We start from the raw sequence: 20,599 nt of genomic DNA, 5'->3' as shown, positions 1-20,599 counted from the left end.
AGGGACTTTTCTTTAAGTTACGACATGATACAGGTGTGTACCAATTTTCGTGCATGTACGTCAAAACGTATTGTGGGGCTTGAGGCACAAAGTTTTATCTGTATGGACCAATCAGATAGGTGGAAGTAAGTAGGTGGAGTTGGAGCGAAGCCGCTGTGACGTACTCATTTGTGCGTTTGTCTGTTTTGATAGAGATGCTGCTTTTTATGTGGCGTTTATATCGTACTAATATGCAAAGTGGGGAGAGAAGGCTTCAAGCGGCGAGGGAGAACGCCGTCGAGAAGCACAAGAGAGTGCTGGAAGCCATACAGTCCTACCAGGAGGAAGATAACCGGAGGAAAAGGAAACATGGTCGCGGAATTAGCATGGTAAGCTAATTGCAGATTGTTTTTACTCTACTAAAGTCATAAAATAAAGGTCCAAAGTAACGCTTTTATGTCTGCATGTTATAGATGTTAAGTATCAAAACAAATGATGTTCTGCCTGTTTTAGATTGCTGTGCGGGAGCAACTTAATCGCCGCAAACCGTCAAATCAATCTTTTCATCATACTGTGATTCTCGATTGGTGGGAAAGTGATATGTACAAATTGTCTGCTACTATTGTGGCTTTTTTTCTGAAATTATTCTTCTAAAAACTGCTCATGTACATGGAAAAATCCTTGCTAGAGAGAAAAAACACAGTGATCTGAAGAAAGAGGCTGAGACATCTTATTTTCTTGCATGCAAGGGTGGGCGCACAAGCAGCGAACTACAACGGTCCTGCCCCCAGCAAAGTTTATATAAAGACATGAAAAAATGGGTGTGTATTTACAGAAGAAAAGGGTGTAGATTTCAGAGTACAATCAGGAAGTAGGCGTGCTGTGGGTGTGGTGCATGTATCTATAATATTAACTGGATGGAACACCGAAAATGGCCACCCATTCATTTCAATGTAATTTGCACTTCTGAAGGTTGGACATGCTGTTCTCTGACCCTGGTCCTCAGGAGCCAGAGTCTGGCCTGATTTAGATGTTTCCCTGCCTTAACACACCTGATTAGATCACCACCGCCTTTCATTTGCGGTCTCCACAGGTCTGTCAGTGTCGGCGGCCTCCACCAGTTTGAGCCAGGTGTGTTAGAGCGGAGGACACCTGAAACATGCAGGACAGCTGCTATTCTTATATTTGTATGGTTGGAAGCATGTCCTGTGATGGACTGGTGACCTGTCCAGGGTGTAACCCCTGCCTCTCGCCTAAAAATTAGCTGGGATAGGCTCCAGCAGACCCCCGTGACCCTGCAAAGGATAAAGCGAGTATAGATAATGGATGGATGGAAGCATGTCTGGTTCCTGTTTGTCAGATTAATTTGTTCTCTTATGAACCTATTGTTGCTAGACACACTATTACAGACCACCGTGCTTCCAAGAAATGTCTGAAATATTTCCCCGCCCCAACAAAGTAAAAAAAGTCATACCAGAGGGTTATGACTTGTGGCGTTCTTCTGCAGAAGTCTGCAGAAGAACGTCACGACCACATGAAGTCGTCAAACGCAGTGAAAAAGGAAGAGAGGCACAGGAGAGCAGGCAGACTCTAGTCTGCCTTTTTATCGTCTGTTTTTGTTATGGTTTGGGTTTTCAGTTTCATTTGTTGTGTTTTACTTGGTCTAGTTTTAATCTTGTGTTTGGGACCTGCTTCCTGTTTTATTTTGAAAGTCTGGTTCCTTTTTGGACTATTACACTTGCCTGGTTCCAATCTCCCCTGATTGTTTGCAGCTGTGTCTTGTCAGCCCTGTCTCTATATGTTGTCCTGTTCTTTCCTTCCTCCCTGGAGGGCCGTCTGTGGGTTTTCCCTGGTTCTGTGGAGCCACCAACTATGTGCTTTTGCATGTGCTCTGCTCGGCCTGAGCTTTTTGCTCTGTCTTTTGGGTTTATTTTTTGTTTTGTTTGTGAAGCCTTTTTATGATTAAATGACTTTTGTTTGTACTCCTGGCATCTCCACCTCCTGCGTTTGGGTACGACAACCAAATAATGGCAGAATGTTATGTTGTTGAGCCCTGAGTCTGTATTTGCATTTGCCTTAGAGAGACTTTCTAATAATAGGTCCATTTCATCTTTTGTCCCCCTACTGGGAATGGACATTTTCTTTTTTTTTTTTACCCATTTCATCACCCAGTGCTCATACCTAAGTGACAGTCCTGGGCATTGCTCCCTCTGCCAACCCAGGGAGTTCCTGCACTGAGCTCAGGTCTCCTCCTTAACCTGAGGAGTGAGCAGGCCGCATCTTTTCACCAGACAGGGTGGGGTTTCTCCGGCCGGACGTAGCGCTTTGAAGCCGGCCAGATCCTCCCCACCACATCTGTTCCCCAGTTGGCAAGAGGGGGCAGTAGAGCCCAGGACTGTATGTTTTTTATGAGGGTAGCTCACATTAGCTACCCAAGGGAACACGGGGAGAACATGCAAACTCCACACAGAAAGATCCTTTCTCCAACCCCACCCAGGGTGTGGTGCGGAAGTCATGGGGGAACTAACACGCACTTCAGCGTCCCCGGCGGGAATTGAACCCAGGACCTTCTTGCTGTGAGACGGCTGCACTACCAGCTGCCCCACCGTGCCCCCCTGGAATGGACATTTTCAAGTTATTTTTTTCTTTTGTCCTATCTGATTTGCTATCTGATGAAGATGGCGTAGCAGAAGAACATGCATTGGGGTCTCCACTACTTTCATATTGCTTGATGTTTTGGTTTTAAATTGTTTTTGTGGGCTATGAATAAAAGTGGCTTTGTTAGTGGGAATGGGAATTTCCAAGTCCATTTTCTTTTCTGAGGAGCTCTTAACTGAAGAAACGGTCTTAGAAGTGCTCACAAGTTTGAAGTCCTGTACCTTTTCCCGCCTCTTACATGTACCTTCTGAACAAGCAACCTCGATATTCTGAAAGGACTTAGACAGACTTTCTATTAATGGGTCCATTTCATCTTTTGTCCCCTTACTCGCTGGACAAACAATCTCAGTCATAGGAACATACTTAGAGATGTTTGCTGTTGCCAAGTTATTTACCTTTTCGATCTTCCTCCTCTTTCTTGGTGGGAATGAGATAGCTGTGATGCTGAACTCTGAAATTTCACTACGATGTCTTTTTCGACAAGAGCTTTTTTCACAAATTCTGATTCTTTTTCTCGGTGGAGAAATGCTCTTGCAGATCCTGAGCTCTGCCGTCACTTCATCTGCTAATTTTCTTTTCTTTGCCCTCTTTTTGCTGCTTGTACAACATTTCTCTGACACTGTCTGGGGTGGCTCTTGAGTGGTTTTGTTCTCATCCTGCTCCAAGTGTGAATCCAAGAAAATGCTGGTGGACATCAAATCATAGCAGGATTTTACATGTGAGCTGACATGAAACAAGTCCATGAGATGATGCATTGTAATAAAAGGATGCTGCAACACCTGGCTGGGAGTGATTCTTTCAGCAGGATCTGGCTTTAACATCTGATTGATCAGGTCAACAAAACTCTCCAGATCTGCCTGTTCTGCCATGGCGTCTGCTTCTGATTGATGACTGCCCTTGGGTGCAACAGCACTATTAGCAATCCCTGAATTCTGAAACACGCTCAGAGATTTTGCCACGTGGTATAAAATTGGCCGTATCAGTTTCAACTGAAAGCAGGAATTGTTCCTTCTGTCCATTAACTCCTTAAATCTGACTTTCAGCTGCTCTAATTCTTGACACATCTTGTAAATGACTTGTATTTTGTTTCTCTTGTATGTGATGATTGTCCTCTCAGCACCAGCACCAAAGCTGAAATGAGTCTCTGAGAGTTTGGGAATGTTTATATAAGATCCCCATGTGCATGGCGCTTTATTGCATCATAATGGAACTCTAAATGGAAGCTAAATCCAGATTTGGATTGTAGTCTTTCAGACAGTTTCGCATCACGTATGCCGACCACAATCCTATCTCAGATAATTTCCTCACGTAGGACGCCATAGTTGCAATGTTCAGCTAACTTACTGAGATGATGAAATTCTCTGCAGATTCGCCGACTTCCTGACATCTCATTAAACTTGGCTCGTTCAAAAATTACGTTGTGCAATCCCACGAAGTGTTGATCAAAAGCCTGTTTCACTTCATCATAGTCATTTTGTTTGTCTTCTGCCAGCCGCAGTTACGAGAGGATATCATCAGCTCTATGACCCATTGTGTAGATGAGAGAGTTCCCCTGGCACGCTCCGTCTTTGTCTTTAATCCAGACGCGAGTCGGAAGCGTTCAAACTTTTTTATCCATGCAGGCCACAAACTCGGCTCAATGTCGACCGGTCCCGGTGGTGTGATGGTGAATATGTGGTCCATGTTGAATGTTGTTAGCTTGCCGATAGCTTGTTAGCATTCGCCGACTCGCTCATTCATTCCTCTTCTCCACAGGTCACCTCACCGGTAAGCAGCTCCGACTAGTTGTCTGTGCCACTAGACTCTGTCTGTCGTGGATTCTCAACTACTGACACCATGTATTGTTCCTCTATACTCTGTATTCAAGGACACAACGATCAGGATGCTGCAAGATAACTTTTATTCTTCTTCGGCCTCTCTTTACAGGTCATGACCTCATACTACCAAGCTAAAGGACAATATAGTCTAAGAGGAAAATTACATTTTAAACAACCATGTGTACGCACTACTCTTAAAACCATGTGCAAATCAGTCTGTGGGGTAACTTTGTGGAATGGTCTACATGATGAAATCAAACATAGCACTAACTCTATACAGTTTAAAAACACATACAAGAAAGCAATTCTTGACAAGTATTAAAATGGGGACCTCTAAAGAAAGTAATTTACTTTACATATGTATTTCTTGATTATTATTTTGTTCATTGTGGATGGATTATATAAGATACAAATATAACTGCCAGCATTCAAGGCTGTTCGTGGATCATTGTAGAGGTGACTGGGAGATTGGACTCTTTAATTTAGGATATTGTAGGAGACCGGTTCAATTATGATTATAATTACTGATATTGCTTATTGGTTGTTTGTGTTGTATTTATTTATTTTTTGTTATTTTGTCTTTTTCCTTTCTTTTCTTTTCTTCTCTTTCTTTTCTTTTAATTTTATTTAATTTTTATAGGTTATATATGATATGATATTGTGAGGAAGGGACAGGACTAAATAAGCGTTCTGCTTCCTCCTGTTCCCTCTCGAACACATTGTTTTGCTGTGTGTTTTATTTTTGAATGAGACTGTTAAATTGTTTTGCTTTTTTTTTATATTTTGATGCTTTTAATTTGATTGGGTTTTGTTGTGTTCGAGACAAAGCCAATAAAATAAAAAAAAATAAATAAATAAATAAAAAATACTAGTGCGACACCTCCTGGCTATAACTCACCATTACAAATGGCAGCTCCGCCGACAACCTGTACGTGTGTGTGTGAATGTCTACAGTGTAAAGCGCTTTGGTGCTGTAGGAGTACAGCTGGAAAGCACTATATAAGTGTAAGTCATTTACCATTCTCCAGGTACTCTGGCTTCCCCCATTCATTTCAAAAACATGTTGAATATTGTAATAAAAATGTATGCAAAATTATTTATGTTTTATAGTGTCTGTAACTATCATTATACTCACAGCATTACAAGTGGAAAGATACTGTGAAAATGAGTATTGGAAGCGACTTTGGACCTATTGAATGGAACTACAAGACTGTGATTGATAGTCATGATTGAATCTGATAAACATTGGAGACAACTGAATGCTATCAATATGATTGATTTGTAACTATGGAGTATATATATGGTTTACATCTGTATTAACTTCAGTAGTCAGGAGGAAGCTGATGCTTGGTGTTAAGCTGTCTGTCTACTCCTTGTACAAGTAATAAGATTGTTGAATCTAGCCTCTGTCTGTCTTATGTCTTCATTCTTGCAGCTGCAAAGTTGGAGTGCAGAAACAGATTTCTCCAACAAATATTCTGTTGTAACAGATCCAAACCCTTTACTCTTAAAGAAAATGGATGGATGGATGGATGGATGGATGTTTCTTATTGCAGATATGCAGATGAACATTTTTTTTTAAACAAGTGTGTTTATTAATTTTTCAGAGTAAATATTCACATACAACAAATAAAATTCAGGTGCAGAACAAAACTGTCACAATAAGGCTCTTCTTGAATGATCCAAACATCATAGGGCAGTAGCATGTGTTATTTACAGTCCAAGAATCCAGATAAATAATAATCTTGAAGAAAAGCATTTCAAATAAAAAATAAAAGAAGTGAAAAAGAAATAAACAATCAGACGTTTAATAAATATATGGTAATTTTGCTTGTTGATGGCTTACATACAGGGGGAAACTGCCTCCAATGCTTTCCTCCCCTCCAAGAACACCATAAAAGATCTCCACATACTGTCAAAGATTAAATATTTACCCTTTAACGTGAAGGTGAGTTTTTCCAGTGCCAGCGAATCTGATAGTCCTGCAAGCCAGACACTAATACTTGGCTTAGTAGTGGATTTCCATGACTTTGCTATAGTGTATTTGGCTTGTAACATGCAAAAAATAATCATAGATTTAATTGCCTTGGTGAGGTTAGGGTTAACAGGGAAAATACCCAGAATACAAAGTTTGGGGTCTAATATTAGTTTTACACCTGTAACCTTCAAAATCATATCTATCACTTCACTCCAAAAGGTCTGAATCATTGGGCAATCCCATAGGCAATGATATAGTGTGCCTTTTCTACCACACTTGTAGCACGTGTCAGGGTTGTTGGGGTTGAATTTATTTAGTTGAGTTGGTGTTACATATAACCTCATTATCCACTTATACTGAAGTAGTTTAAAATGGGTATTTATTGTTTGTGTTTGGGATTTTAAGCAAGTCTTTTGCCAATCCTCAATGGAAATTACTGAATTTAAATCCTCACACCATGCCAATCTTTTCCCATCTGAGGAAACCTTTGATCCTTCCATGATTGATGCATAGAAGCTTGAAGTCAGTCCCTTCTTAGGGTGTTGATTTGTAGCTATTTCTTCTATAGGGCTAAGAGTAGGTATAGATAAAGACTTCTGTAACTTAAATATATAGCTTCTTATCTGCAGGTATTTGAAAAAATGATTGTGGCAGGTTGGAGAGATGGATGGAACACGCACCTGTGTCCCATCCGCCTGAGTGGCTGATTCTCTCCACCTGCCTGCCTTATAAGGCGGAGCTGGACAGCAGCGAAGGGTCGGAGGAGCTGCTGTCTGGGTGATGCTTGTGCACATGTGGGTGTTGTGAGAAAAAGCGGAAATAAAAAAGGGTTTGCACGATTCCTGTGTCTCTCCGTCCTTCGGTCGGGCCCCCCGTGGCACGCACCCTGCCACATCTGGCGCCCAACGTGGGGCTTCGAAGGGCGGAGGAGGGGACGCATGGAGCGGGCCCTGGACGCGCTCGTCCAGGCCATGGCGGGCATGACGGCCATGTTCCGGGACCAGGGCGAGCGGCAGCTGGCCGCGATGGAGGCGCTCGTGGCCGCGGGGAGACCCACCCCTGCGCCAGCAGCGCGGGAGGAGCTGGCGGCGACGGCTCCCGAGACGGCGGGACCGACGGAGCGACCCATCCCTGCACCCCGTCTAAGGTTCGCCGCGGCAGCGCTGTTAGCGCAGCAGCTTTGGGGCCGCGAGGCAAAAGCTGCGGGCCGCCAGGCGACGGTTCCTGGGATGGAGTCAGCGGCGGAGACGGAGGCGGAGTTGGCTGGGGAGGAGGCTGCGGAGGCGCAGCCTCCAGCGACGGCGGGTCCCGCGAAGACGGGGGCGGACCAGCAGCCCGCGCAGGGCTGCGTCGCGGAGGAGGAGGAGGCGGTCCCGGAGGCGGACCGGCAGCTGGCGCGGGGCCGCGTCACGAAGGAGGACGTGGTCCGGGACGCACCAGCTCCAGAGCGGGGCTGCGCCGTGAGGGACGCGGTCCTGGACGCACCGGGTGGCCCGAGGCCACCATGGGCCCGGCCCCGAGAGCGTCTTCCCCGGCGGGCGGGCCGACGCCGGGGGCGACCCCCGCGACCGTGCCGCAGGTCAGGCCGACGCCGGGGACGACCCCCCGACCAGGAAGCCCGGAGGGTTCCTCTCCCGCTCCGAGGGGGCGGGGGGGGGGGAGTAGGCTCGGCCGGACTGACCCCGGCTCGAAGTTGGCGTTGGGGGTGTGTGGCAGGTTGGAGAGATGGATGGAACACGCACCTGTGTCCCATCCGCCTGAGTGGCTGATTCTCTCCACCTGCCTGCCTTATAAGGCGGAGCTGGACAGCAGCGAAGGGTCGGAGGAGCTGCTGTCTGGGTGATGCTTGTGCACATGTGGGTGTTGTGAGAAAAAGCGGAAATAAAAAAGGGTTTGCACGATTCCTGTGTCTCTCCGTCCTTCGGTCGGGCCCCCCGTGGCACGCACCCTGCCACAATGATTTTGTTGGATGTCATATTTTTGTTTCAGATCAACAAACGACAAGAGAGTGTTGTTGTCAAATAAATCTCCGATTTTACTAAGACCTTTGTTTGCCCAAATTTTGAAGCCCATATCTTTATGGCCAGGTTTAAAATCACTATTTCCCCAGATTGGTGTAAATTTAGATATCACAGGTATCTCACCTTTGTGTTTATGAACCTCATACCATACTAAGATTGTATTCTTAACAAAGGGGTTAAGTGTTGAAGCTTTTAATTCTTTTAATTTAGCTGAATATAAGTATAAATTGAGCGGTAGAGGGGAAGACATACTTCTTTCCATACTCATCCAGGACTGTGCCGTTTTTTGCGAGAACCAACAGGAGGCAGTAGTGAGTTGGGCAGCCCAATAATACCATTGGAGGTTTGGGACTTTCAAGCCTCCTCTATCGTAGGGGAGATAAAGCAAAGATAAGCGAAGTCTAGCCCGTCTGTTGTTCCATATAAAATTACAAAACATGCTTTTCATCTTTGAAAAAAAATTAATAGGAGGACTAAGAGGAATGGAATGAAAGAGGTAAAGGAATTTCGGAAGAACATTCATTTTGAGTATACTGATCCGCCCTATCATGGAAATTGGTAGCAATGACCATCTATTAATTGATTCTGAGACTGATTCTATCACTGGATTGTAATTTGTCTCTACTAAATCTACAATTTTAGGAGTGATTCTAATTCCAAGGTATGTGAAGCTATCCCTAATCACCTTGAATGGGGTTTGAACAGAGGGTTTTATTCTTTCTGAATGTTTAAGGAAAAGTATAGCAGATTTAGACTCATTAATTTTGTAGCCGGACAGCTTACTAAAAGAGCTAATGACATTAAACATGTGGTGCAGTGATTGTTCTAAATGAGATAAAAAAAATACAATATCATCTGCAAATAAACCTATTTTGTTGTCAGTCTCATTTATTTTTATTCCTATAATATTTTGATTGCTCCTAACAGCAATAGCCAAGGGCTCAATTGCCAACACAAACAAAAGGGGTGAAAGAGGGCAACCTTGGCGTGTGCCTCTAGTGAGATTAAAAGAATTGGATATAATGTCATTTGTTAATACAGATGCTACTGAGTTGTTATATAGGACTTTAATCCAATTAGAGAAATAATGACCGAGGCCAAAACGTTCGAGTACTTTGTGGAGATATTGATGCTCGACTCTATCAAACGCTTTTTGTGCGTCAATCGAGAGCACTGCTGTATCTGGATGTTCTGTCTTTGCATAAACAATATTGAGAACCCTACGAATGGAGTGGAAAGCTTGCCGCCCCTTAACAAATCCATTTTGGTCTGGGTCAGAGAGAAAAGGCAGGTACTTCTCAAGCCTTCGTGCCAGTACTTTGGCAAGTATTTTAGCATCAGAGTTAATCAACGAAATCGGCCGATAAGAATCGCATTTTGTTGCTGGTTTTCCAGGCTTCAGTATTAGAGTTATAAGTGCATTACACATGGACGGAGGGAGTTTGCCGGAGTTGAAGCTTTCTACAAACATATCTAACAGTGGAGATAATAACTTATTCTTGAACATTTTGTAGATGTCGGTAGGTAGCCCATCTGGGCCAGGCGCCTTTCCCCCTTTAAGTTTGTCAATTGCTTCAGATATTTCAGCTAGAGTAATAGGAGAATCTAAATCAGCTTTAGCCTCCTCGGTAAGAGAGGGGAGCGTTAATTGATCAAAAAAATCTTGAAATGAGTCATTAGTCACTGAACATTCCGATGAGTATAACTGTGTGTAATATGCTTCAAATAACGTATTAATTGTTTGAGGGTCTGATGTTTTATCTCCATTGTCAGTGATAATCTCCGTAATAGTTCTTGCATTTTGCTCTGTTTTTAAGCGCCAAGCAAGTAATTTCCCTGCCTTCTCTCCCTGGTCGTAATAGGTCTGCTTCAGTCTAATTAATCCTGCCAGGGCTTTATTAGTGGATAACTTATTGTACTTAGCTTTTAAAATCGCTAATTTCTGTTGTTTTTCTTGACTAAAGTTTTCAGTTACTTCCACTTCAAGTTCCTTTATATCTCTTTCCAACTCCAGTATTTCTAGATATTGTTTATTCGATTTATTTCTTGTATATCCCATCGTCTGACCCCGAATAAAAGCTTTAAAGGCCTCCCATCTTACTGAGGCGGAAGTCTCTGTTGTATTTAACTCAAAATAGTCATCAATATTCTGACCAGCATAGTCGAGGAATTTGGGATTTTGTAACCATTGTGGCCTAAGGCGCCAGAGTCTTTTCCCTTTGACAACAGTTGTAGTTGAATAGTTAAGCATAAGTAAAGCATGATCGGAAATGAGAATACTCTTATATTCACAATTATTGACATCTGGAGCAAGCAATTTGGACACGAGAAAGTAATCTATGCGACTGTATGTATTATGTGTAGCTGAATGACAAGAATACTCCTTCTTTGTCGGGTTTTTAACCCTCCAAATATCGATTAGGTTAAGCTCCTCCATAAATTGGTGAATTATCTTCCTGCTTCTTATATGGGTTAGATCTATGCCTGAAGAGCGGTCAAATTTTGGGTCAAGGGCGCAGTTAAAATCACCCCCGATTATTATGATTCCCCGAAAAGAAGAAATTTGCAAAAATACATTATTATAAAAGTTTGGCTCTTCATTATTAGGACCGTATAAGTTCACAAGAATCAAGTCTTGGTTTATTAATGAAGCTTGTATAATAATATATCTGCCCGCTGGATCCAGAACTGTCTTTTGAATACGAAGAGGAACAGACTTATGGACAAGTACTGCAATTCCCCTGGCATATGATGAAAAAGAACATGTGACTACTTGACCTGGCCACCTTTTCTTTAAGCGACCTGTTTCATTAGAAAGCAAATGTGTTTCTTGTAAGAAAACTATTTTGGGATCATATTGTTTGATCCGATTCATAACTTGCTTTACTTTAACTAATTTCCTTAGGCCTCTAACATTCCAAGAAATTATCTGAAGATCTAAACTCCTATTCATGTAATAATACTGTGATTATGGCATGGCCCTGATGATACTGTTTTGCCCTTACTGTGAAAAAAAGCACCTTACATTTCAAATACAAGAACATTATAACACAACACAGAACTCTTAACCCTTCCCGCCCCCTGTGATCAAATACACAGAAAAACCCTCCCCACTTGAAGTGACCCGGCTTTGTTCTCTGATCCTTCAAAAAGGAGCAAGAGAGAAAATAAATAAAAACAATAAAACAACAGAAAGCGCTCCGATCCCAGTGAATAATAATCATGTTTTCCGTCACCCCCATGAACAGTGGCGTCCCTAGGCTAAAACATTCGGGGCTAAAGCCCCGGATGTTTTTTAATTAGCCCCGAATATGAATTTAAAAAAAAAAAAAAATCTTTTTTTTTTTCTTTTTTTTTTTTTTTTTTTGTGTTTAGGTTAATCTACGGTCCTCTTATGTTGATGCTTAGATAAAACAGTGGACAGATTTGAGTAACAATTCAATTAACAATTATTATTATTATTATTTATTTATTTTTCAAGCCACTTCTTTGGCTTTGGCGCACAAGTGGTTAACACCTCCAGGTCGCACGACGCACGTCGTGAGTCAAAACAGCAGGCAGCAGGCAGAAAGCTGTTCAGATGACTTGTATTCGGGATGTTACAGAAAAAGATTTCCACGTTTTTCTCCCCAAAGGTGGTCAGCAATAAAAGAGGTAATGGGAATAGAAATTATGTGGATGTAAAAATGTATGTAAAATACAATTTTGAAAAGAGTGTTGCAGCTTGAACTATAGAGGGAATGTAGTTAGCTAGCTAACAGCTAGTTGATATTACATGAGAAAAACGATCTTTTATTAGCATCTGTATGTAAATGCAATTGTAAAGAAAGAAAGAAAGAAAGAAAGAAAGAAAGAAAGAAAGAAAGAAAGAAAGAAAGAAAGAAAGAAAGAAAGAAGAGAGTGGGTTTGAAAGAAAGAGACAGACAGACAGACAGACAGACAGATAGAACTGAAGTTACTGTGTGTGAGCGTCTGTGTGTGTGTCTGTCTGTGTGAGTGTGCATGCCTGTGTTTGTGCGTGACTGACTTGTCAGAGTTCAATTCGTTTCCTATGGACATACTGCAGGCATCAGAATCTTCCGCGGATCCGCGGAATTCCGCGGATTTTGGTCTCAGCAAAAACTTTCCGCGGCTTCCGACGAACGGGGAAAAAAAAAAATCCCCAAACAACGGACTCGAAAACGCGCTGCGCCAGGCCAGAAAAGAAAAAAATAATATGCAAAAAATAAGCGACGTATCTATTCATCCATTCAGAAATCAAAAATAATTTCCATTTGGGAGCCTCTGTGCGGCGCTGAATATGCAATGCAGTGTTTTGCGGTGTGCTTCTGCTCTTGAAATGACTGGAGGCAACACGTTGCGGCAGTGAGTGAAGCCTGAATTATGGTTCTGCGTTAAATCGACGCAGAGCCTACGGCGTAGGCTACGCGGCGACGCGCACAGTACGGTGCGTACCGTCACGTACCCTACGCCGTAGGCTCTGCGTTGGTGTAATGCGGGACCATAAATCAGACTTAAGTCCCTTTAGGCTAATACTGTGAGAAATAACCTCTCATAATAGCGGTACTACAGTTAATAAATGTAATGCTTGACAGTGGCTCAACTCATTAGTTTACTGTTTTTGTTGTTATTATCTATGCAATTGTGAAAAAAATGGCAAAATAAATGAAAAACTCTGAACAACCGCATTCTGTAGGCTATTCGGTACTCAGTATTCAGCCAAGTCTTTAAATTTTATTCGGCTTCAGGTTCGGCCTCCAATTTTCATTTCGGTGCATCCCTAGTTTTTTCGGTGGGAAAGGGGGATTCTGGCCATTTTAGAAGTTTAAGATATAATTATCTTCATTTCAAGATTTATTCGTGCATGAAGAATTACCCATGATGATGAATGCGTGTTATTATGTTATCAAAATGCATCATTCTTTGTAAAAATTCTGATTTTTTTGTGTGTATTCTAGCATTGATAAAAGATGTGATTATGGAGCTTTGAGACCACCAGAATGCACCATTTTGAGTCTATTTTTCAAAGTTTTCCGGGGGGGCATGCCCCCGGACCCCCCTAGAGGGTTCGGGTGCGTTGCGCCCTCAAATCGTCCACGTCGAGAATTTTCCTCTTTTTTTAGGACAAGCCACCAAAAAGTTACAAACAAGAAATTAACAAAGACAGTAGGTGTAGAAGTCAGAATTCATGCAGAGACCTAATTGTACGTGATAAATCAATGTCTCTATGTCCAAAATTTTCGGGCGCGCGCTCTAAGTGCGCACATCATAAACTTTTCAGGGCTAAGCCCCAGATGTGTCACAATCCTAGAGACGCCCCTGCCCATGAAAGATGCACAAGTGAAAGCATCCAAGCATATTCAACTGTAATGTGCAGGATCAACGTGGCAATATTCTTAACTGTCAAACTGTCAGAGCGTGACTCATCTGACCACTAGGTGGCCAAGACGTGATGTGTTCTATTTTGACATAATGCTGACAGTTGTTTACCCCTCTCGTTGCTGACGGATCCGTTGAATGAATGCTTCCACTTCTTCTGGTGTGTTGAATTGGTGCCGGCTGCCTTTATGAAAGATCTTCATCTTTGCGGGAAATACGAGCCCGAAGTCCAGCTGCAGCTCCCGGAGCTTCAGCTTCACATCGTTGTATTGACGGCGTTGTTTCTGAACCTCCACAGACAGGTCTGGAAAGAACATAACGTGGTGCTCCCGGTACGTCACTTTTCCTTTTTTACGAGCTGCTCTCATCACCCGGACTTTGTCTTGATAGTTGAGGAACTTCATGATGAGAGTGCGCGGGGGTCCGCTCGGGTCTTGTCGGCCGGGCAGCCGGTGCGCACGTTCAATAACAACGGGACTCGGGAACGCGTCGGGTCCGAGGACTTCAGGCAGCCAGGTTTGAAGAAATGCGACCGCGTCTCCCCCTTCAGTTTTCTCGGGCAAGCCGATCAGCCGTAGGTTTGATCTTCGGTGTCTGTTTTCGAGGTCGTCAAGTTTCAATGTAAGCTCTTGAACTTTCTTTTGAAGGGACTTTTCCTTGCCAGTTAGCCCCGAGATTTCGTCTTCAGCTTTGCAGATGCGGGTCTCAGCCGTGCTTAGCCTCTCAGAGAAAGCACCAATTGCTTCCTTTATCTCTTGGTTAGACGAGACGACTTCGCGCAGTTGGATAGTAAAATCAGCTCTCAACAAACGAATGGCAGCTAAAATATTAGCACCGTTGTCTTGGTGAGCCTCATTAGCATCTTCCAAGTCCACCTCGTCATCCACCAACGCGTGGTCCATGCTGCTAGCTTCATCGTCTTCGTCGCCGTCCGTCGCCAATTTAGTCTGGTTATGTTGCTTCCTTCTTGGCATTTTTGTTCAGAATGTTAACAAGAAGCCTTTGTAGAACTGAGTGGGTTAGTTGAGGGTCGACTTGGCAAAATGGAGGTGCAAAGTGGGCACACGGGATCGGAGCTCGGAAACCTGCTGCTGCTCAGGCAGACGCCATAACCGGGCTCTCGCAGATGAACATTTACGTAGAACTCTCTTCAAATGACTATCATGCTTTGACTAATGTCAGCGCCTCAAGGAGGTAAACAACTGAAATCAACAAAATGTCTTTCAACTGAACAAAGAGAAAATGTGTATTGTTTATGGTGGTATAGAAAAGATTTCAATAAGCACTGATCACCTCAAAAGTTATTAAAAACAGTAAAAATAAATAATCTGGGTGTGATTCTAGAAAAAGGTTTTCATTGTCAGAGCCCACATGATAATTGTAACTAAATAATATTTTTGGTATTAAAAACACCCATAATGAAAAATATTATGTCAAAGAATTTCATGTAGGGTAAATTACTGTAGTGGCCTCCCAGTGAGAGCATTAGACATCTGTAACTCATTCAAATTGTTGCAACAAGAATATTCTGACAAGCGTCAGGAGGAGGGGACGTATCACTGCAGAATGTAGATCCTTAGACTAAAATTCAATCTAAGGCTGCTTTATCGTCTCTAAATCAATGAATGTTTAGGGCCCAAAATGCCCTGTATCTGCAGGGACTGTTCAAACCAATAAGTAGCCTATTCAATATATGTAATAATAAAAAAGAAAAACGCAACATACTTCAACCACAAAATTTAATACAAGTAGCAACAATCAAAAAATACATGAAATTGTTTGACTATTGAGTGCAATGATACAAAGTACAATATGTGGATACAAAAATACTGGCTTTTACACTACTTTTGTTCAGTGAATGTAACCCCTCTGAGACTGTTAGACTCTACTCCTCCGTGACCGTCCCCTCTGCCGGCTTCCTCTGCTCCATCAGATCCTCCGGCCACCGGCCTCCTGCGTCTCTTGTTCAACAGAGGGTTGTTAGATATGTCCAGGTCTTTGATCTTTACCTGGTCATAGTCTAAGCGCATGGTGGCCAGGGCGCTGGTCATTTCCTCCTGTTGAAACAGTTCATGCTGTAAATCTGATCGAGCACTTTGCTGCCGCTCTGTGGCCACAGTTAGAAAACAAACAGATTTGTGTAGAACAATTCTCACTTTTACGTCGTCCCAGAGCTCCTTGTCCTCTGTCAAAACCCAAGAAGTGTGCAGAGGCGTTGGAGGGACCACCATTGACTGCTGCTGTGTAAAAGCATAAACAACCCGTATTACACGTCTTATACTTATAAGTCTTATACATGTTTACACACTCAGGGCTTCGGAAGTATAAACATACACTAATCCAAGGATGATTCATGAATTGCCCAATTGTCATCCTCTCACTGGGGTCTGTCTTCAGTAACTGAACGATGAGCTGTTTGGCTGCAGGGAACATGAAATTAAGAATTAAACAAACCGACAGGTCTTCAATGCAACGTGCACCCAATAATGTTACAGCTTATCAACATGTCTTAAATGTAAAAATATGTGAATTTCCAAAGGTGTAATATTCTAGAGCAAACAGACTGAAAAAATCCAATTTAATACATCCAACACTATTGAAATTAACAGAAATATCTGTTTTTTTCCTGACCTTTCTCTGAAACATCAGCCCACTCTGGGTTTGGAAACTCATACTGGCCCAACCTGATCCTCCGTTTCATGCCTGGAGAGATGGCCTGCCCTGTGTTTGAGTAGAATGGAGGAAACCCGCACAATCTGGCAGAAAGAGAGGAGAAGACTGGCTTCTGTTTATGATATAGTCCTATTATTAAGTTGGATGAGTCACAGGTATACATGATACTCACAAAATGTACATGATTACCCCCAGAGACCACATGTCACATGACTTGTCATATTTCTCTGGTCCAAGCACTTCTGGTGCTGGATGACAAACAGATCCGGAAAAACAAGCAACAAAATGATGTGAAGAATGAGAGACTCACAAACGTACGACCTACATACAACTAAATGTCAGCAACCCAGTTAAATAACCATGATGGTAACGGTACATGAATGATTATATTTTTTCTAAATGCTCACCGACATAATATGGAGTGTAACAGGGGGTTTGTAGGGAGTTGTGCAGTGTCGTCTCCTTAGCAAAGCCAAAATCTGTCAGTTTCAGGGTAGCGTTACTCTCCTTGGTGGTATAGAGCAGGTTTTCAGGCTGAAACATAAATTAAATGAGACAAAACAAAACAAAATGCATAACTACACATTCTCTTGCAGTTTCTGCAAGGGCTTATTTTGTCAAGAGCAATACCTTAACATCTCTGTGGGCAATATCCATGTGGTGGAGGTATTCTATGGCTGTGCCAATGTCATGCATGATCTCTGACACCTCTGATGGACACATGCAACAAAGATATGAAAGCAAACACAACAAACGTAAACTGCAATACATAGATGTGAACTGTTAACTGTGACTCACCTCTCTCTGTGAAGGCCTGGTCCCCTCTGGCCTGAATGCGACTGAACAGCTCCCCTCCCTCCATACTGAGACAAAGTTAACAGAGAGATCAGAACTGGGACAGTGAGGGAGCGCTTGGCAAACAACCACCGCTCTCCACAGCAATCACATTTTTATAACAAAGCAAGTCATTGTGTCTAACTCTAATTTACTGCTCAGATGAGTCCAGTCTTCAGAGCGGAAGCAGACTCAAATGACTCGAGCAAAAAACAGACATTTGAAGAAAAATCCAGCTACTGTAATAGGAAGTGTACACTACTTATTTAGTTAACATAATTTCAGACCAACAACTAAAGTCGAGTTAGTCTGAGGTCCAAGTTTGTGTTTTTGCAAATTATTACTCAGTTATATAAGCTTTATTTGTACATCAATTCCCCTCAGGGGATTAATAAAGTATTTTGAATTGAATTGCATCTGATATTTACTTTCTGAGATGTTGCCCTTTTACTTTCTCTGAGTTTCAGCTTGAGGGGCTTATGGTGTTGCAGCTGTTGCATACTGCATCAGCAGGACTGATATCTAAAATAGTGATTAGAGTATTTGCTAGATTTTTTTTCTAGAAAACGACATCCTGCTGGGTATGCTTACCATTCCATGACAATGAGCAGACATTTCTTCCCCTGGTGCATGTTCTCATACAGGCTGAGTATTCGCACAATGTGGGGGCCTCCAGACGCTCGCCAGTGCAGCTCAACCTCCCGTCGGGCTTTAGGAGTGTCATAGAGAATCTGATTCAACATATAAATAAGACATTTTAATGAAATATCTATGCTGTAAGAATGTTAAAATTGTTCAAAAGCATGGCTTCACAACATTTTGCAAGGCAGATAAACGCTATTGTTAATCTACATTCTTTTAGATCAGCAATTCTACAGAAAAATATGAAACTGATCACATTACTGAAGAGTGCATTCAGTAATGTGATCCATATTTAAAGGCTGCAGTGCTGCAACTGAAGTGCACGTGTTTTCTTCTGAATGTGGATTCTCATCTGAATTGTCCTGCAGAGGACGGTCCATTCTGAATACTAGAGGAGGGAGGACGGCTCAAATACTGCATGACTTTTCTCTTCATGCCACCAGGCAGAAACTGCTCACACATTGTTGCTTAACCAGGATGACTCTTAACATTTCGTCATACTTTTTTGGTCATGGCTAACCTTCCAAAGAAAACACATGACTGCACTTCTCATTCATTTTTCAAGGGCTTTTTATTTCTTTGGTTGCATTTGAGCTGACTTCTGAATGTGTCTTATAAGATGAGAGAAAATTTAGACTCCAACTTGTATTAAATGTAAGCAGCAAACATGGTTATAATTCATTAACAGAGAAAAGATTATTGTCCAGACACTAAACAGAGAGGAAACTGTCTCAAAGCATGCCAGACACTGTCACTGTCTGGGTTGCTCAAAGCCATATTTGTTTTTTAGGCTACTCCTCCATCTATTCAGTGATCAATAAACAGGAAGAAGCAGGATCCTTCCCGTTTATTGACTAATAGAAAAGGAGCTGGACCATGCAGGGCAGCCCTCCTCATTTGCATAATGTAGCAGAAATGCATAAGGTAAAGTAAAAAGAGGAGAGGAGGGAAAGGAAAAACAAGGACTGCAACAAAATGTATATATTTCTGCTTTTTTTTTCAATTATGTCCGTTTTGCTCCTCCATACTAGATCAGCGAGAATTACATCAGGCTACTGTTTACTGATGTCTAATTAATAGTTTAATGTGCTAAATGCTAAATCGATTTATCAATTCAGATTGATGGATCATGACTGATTACGTTTCTATCCAGTGACAGAAGCCGTGTTCATAGCTACAGCATAACAGGATAATAAACAGAGGAATATGTTATATGGCATGTAAATCCACACTAAGGCCTATTGAGATTGCATACAAACAGTCTTTGAAAATTCTAGATAAAAAGTCCAACACGTACCATCATTGTGCAGTCTTGAAGAAATATGAACTTTTGAGCTGGGACAATATAATGAAATACTCAGATTGCATCCTTGTATATAAAATCATCCATGGTCTGGCTTCACCTCCATTCAATATATTTATAAAGAAAAACATGAACAGGTTAACCAGAGCAGGATCTAGAGGTGACTGTATTGTCCCATTCAGAAAAAGTGCTTTTGGGCAGTCAGCGTTTTCATACCGAGCATCTCATACATGGAACACAGAACCAAATGTCATACGAGACATACCCACCCTCACCTCCTTCATTAAACACTTAAGAACATGGCTTCTAGAGAATCAAGTCTGCACTGATATTACATTTTAGTCAATGTTATTGTATGTTTTATCTTATATCTTAGTGTATTGTATTTTCTTCTATTGTGTATTTATTAGTGTATTTTACTGCTGTGTGTCATCTTTTCTTGGACTGTATGTAATGTATGTGTGTCCGGAACCTTCTTTTACATCAACCTGCCCCAAGGACTAAAGATGCAAATTAGACACTGGCTATAATCTAGCATATTTACATGAAAATTGTATTATTAATATGTACTGTCCCTGGTTCTTTTCCTTTAAAAATAAAATACAAATACACACCTTGAGGGCACATTTCTCCCCTGTTTTCTTACAGTAACACTCCAGCACTTTGCCATTGATTCCCAGACCAAGAACTTGGGTGGTTATCTTGTAGTCCTCCGTGACTGCGTGTCTGCTGAACTCCAGGGAACAGTATGCAGGTGGCGGGTCGTCGGCGAGGCCGCTGAGCGCCGCTCCACAGGCTGACTCCGGGCTCTGCTCCCACTCGTTATCATGCATTTTTATTCCCTTTTAATTTCTCAGTAGCAGCGGACCACAGTGGGAACAAAATATGTCACCAGGAAAAATGTTTTGCTCTCAATGTGATTCTTCAAGAAGACTTTCGCTCCTATACTGGCAAATTTCACTCTCACTCACCCCCCCCCAAAAAAAAAAAAAAAATTAAAAAAAAATGCACATGCAGGGCTGAAATTGAGCGGTGCCCTTATGTTGCCGCAGACAACTTAAACTAATCCAATTTAACACTGAATATGAAGAGTGAAGAAAAGAAAGAATAGATTAAAAATCGCCATCAGGAATGTGGTACCCCTTCCTGGTCCTCATCACGGATGTGTGTTTCGCCTGAATTATGGTTCCGCGTTAAATCACGGCGTGGCCTTTGCGCGTCGCCGCGTACCCTACGCCGTAGGGTCTGCGTTGGTGTAACGCGGAACCATAAATCAGCCTTTAATCGGGAACGCCGACCTCTCCGCTGCCCTGAC

The 20,599-nt window shown here is 42.3% G+C and overlaps 1 protein-coding gene across 2 annotated transcripts; it reads right to left on the bottom strand.

The window, feature by feature from the left end:
- Positions 1–15,557: 15,557 nt before the first annotated feature.
- LOC133448680 (MAP kinase-activated protein kinase 2-like) lies at positions 15,558–20,266 on the bottom strand. 2 transcript variants are annotated; one of them, XM_061727443.1, is made up of 10 exons: positions 19,899–20,266; positions 17,931–18,070; positions 17,304–17,368; positions 17,136–17,215; positions 16,913–17,039; positions 16,678–16,753; positions 16,464–16,588; positions 16,167–16,252; positions 15,989–16,069; positions 15,558–15,889 (listed from the first exon to the last, which is right to left on the bottom strand). In XM_061727443.1, the coding sequence occupies exons 1-10, from the start codon at positions 20,115–20,117 to the stop codon at positions 15,674–15,676; spliced, it is 1,215 nt and encodes a 404-aa protein (XP_061583427.1). In that variant the 5' UTR covers positions 20,118–20,266; the 3' UTR covers positions 15,558–15,673. The 2 variants fall into 2 exon arrangements, with proteins under 2 accessions (XP_061583427.1, XP_061583428.1); XM_061727444.1 differs by having other exon boundaries at positions 15,989–16,066.
- Positions 20,267–20,599: the final 333 nt, after the last annotated feature.

Source organism: Cololabis saira, chromosome 8 (assembly GCF_033807715.1).
Source record: "Cololabis saira isolate AMF1-May2022 chromosome 8, fColSai1.1, whole genome shotgun sequence".
NCBI classification, from domain to species: Eukaryota; Metazoa; Chordata; class Actinopteri; order Beloniformes; family Belonidae; genus Cololabis; species Cololabis saira.
Note: the sequence above shows the minus strand (reverse complement) of the source record. Positions and strands in the feature narration are given on the sequence as shown.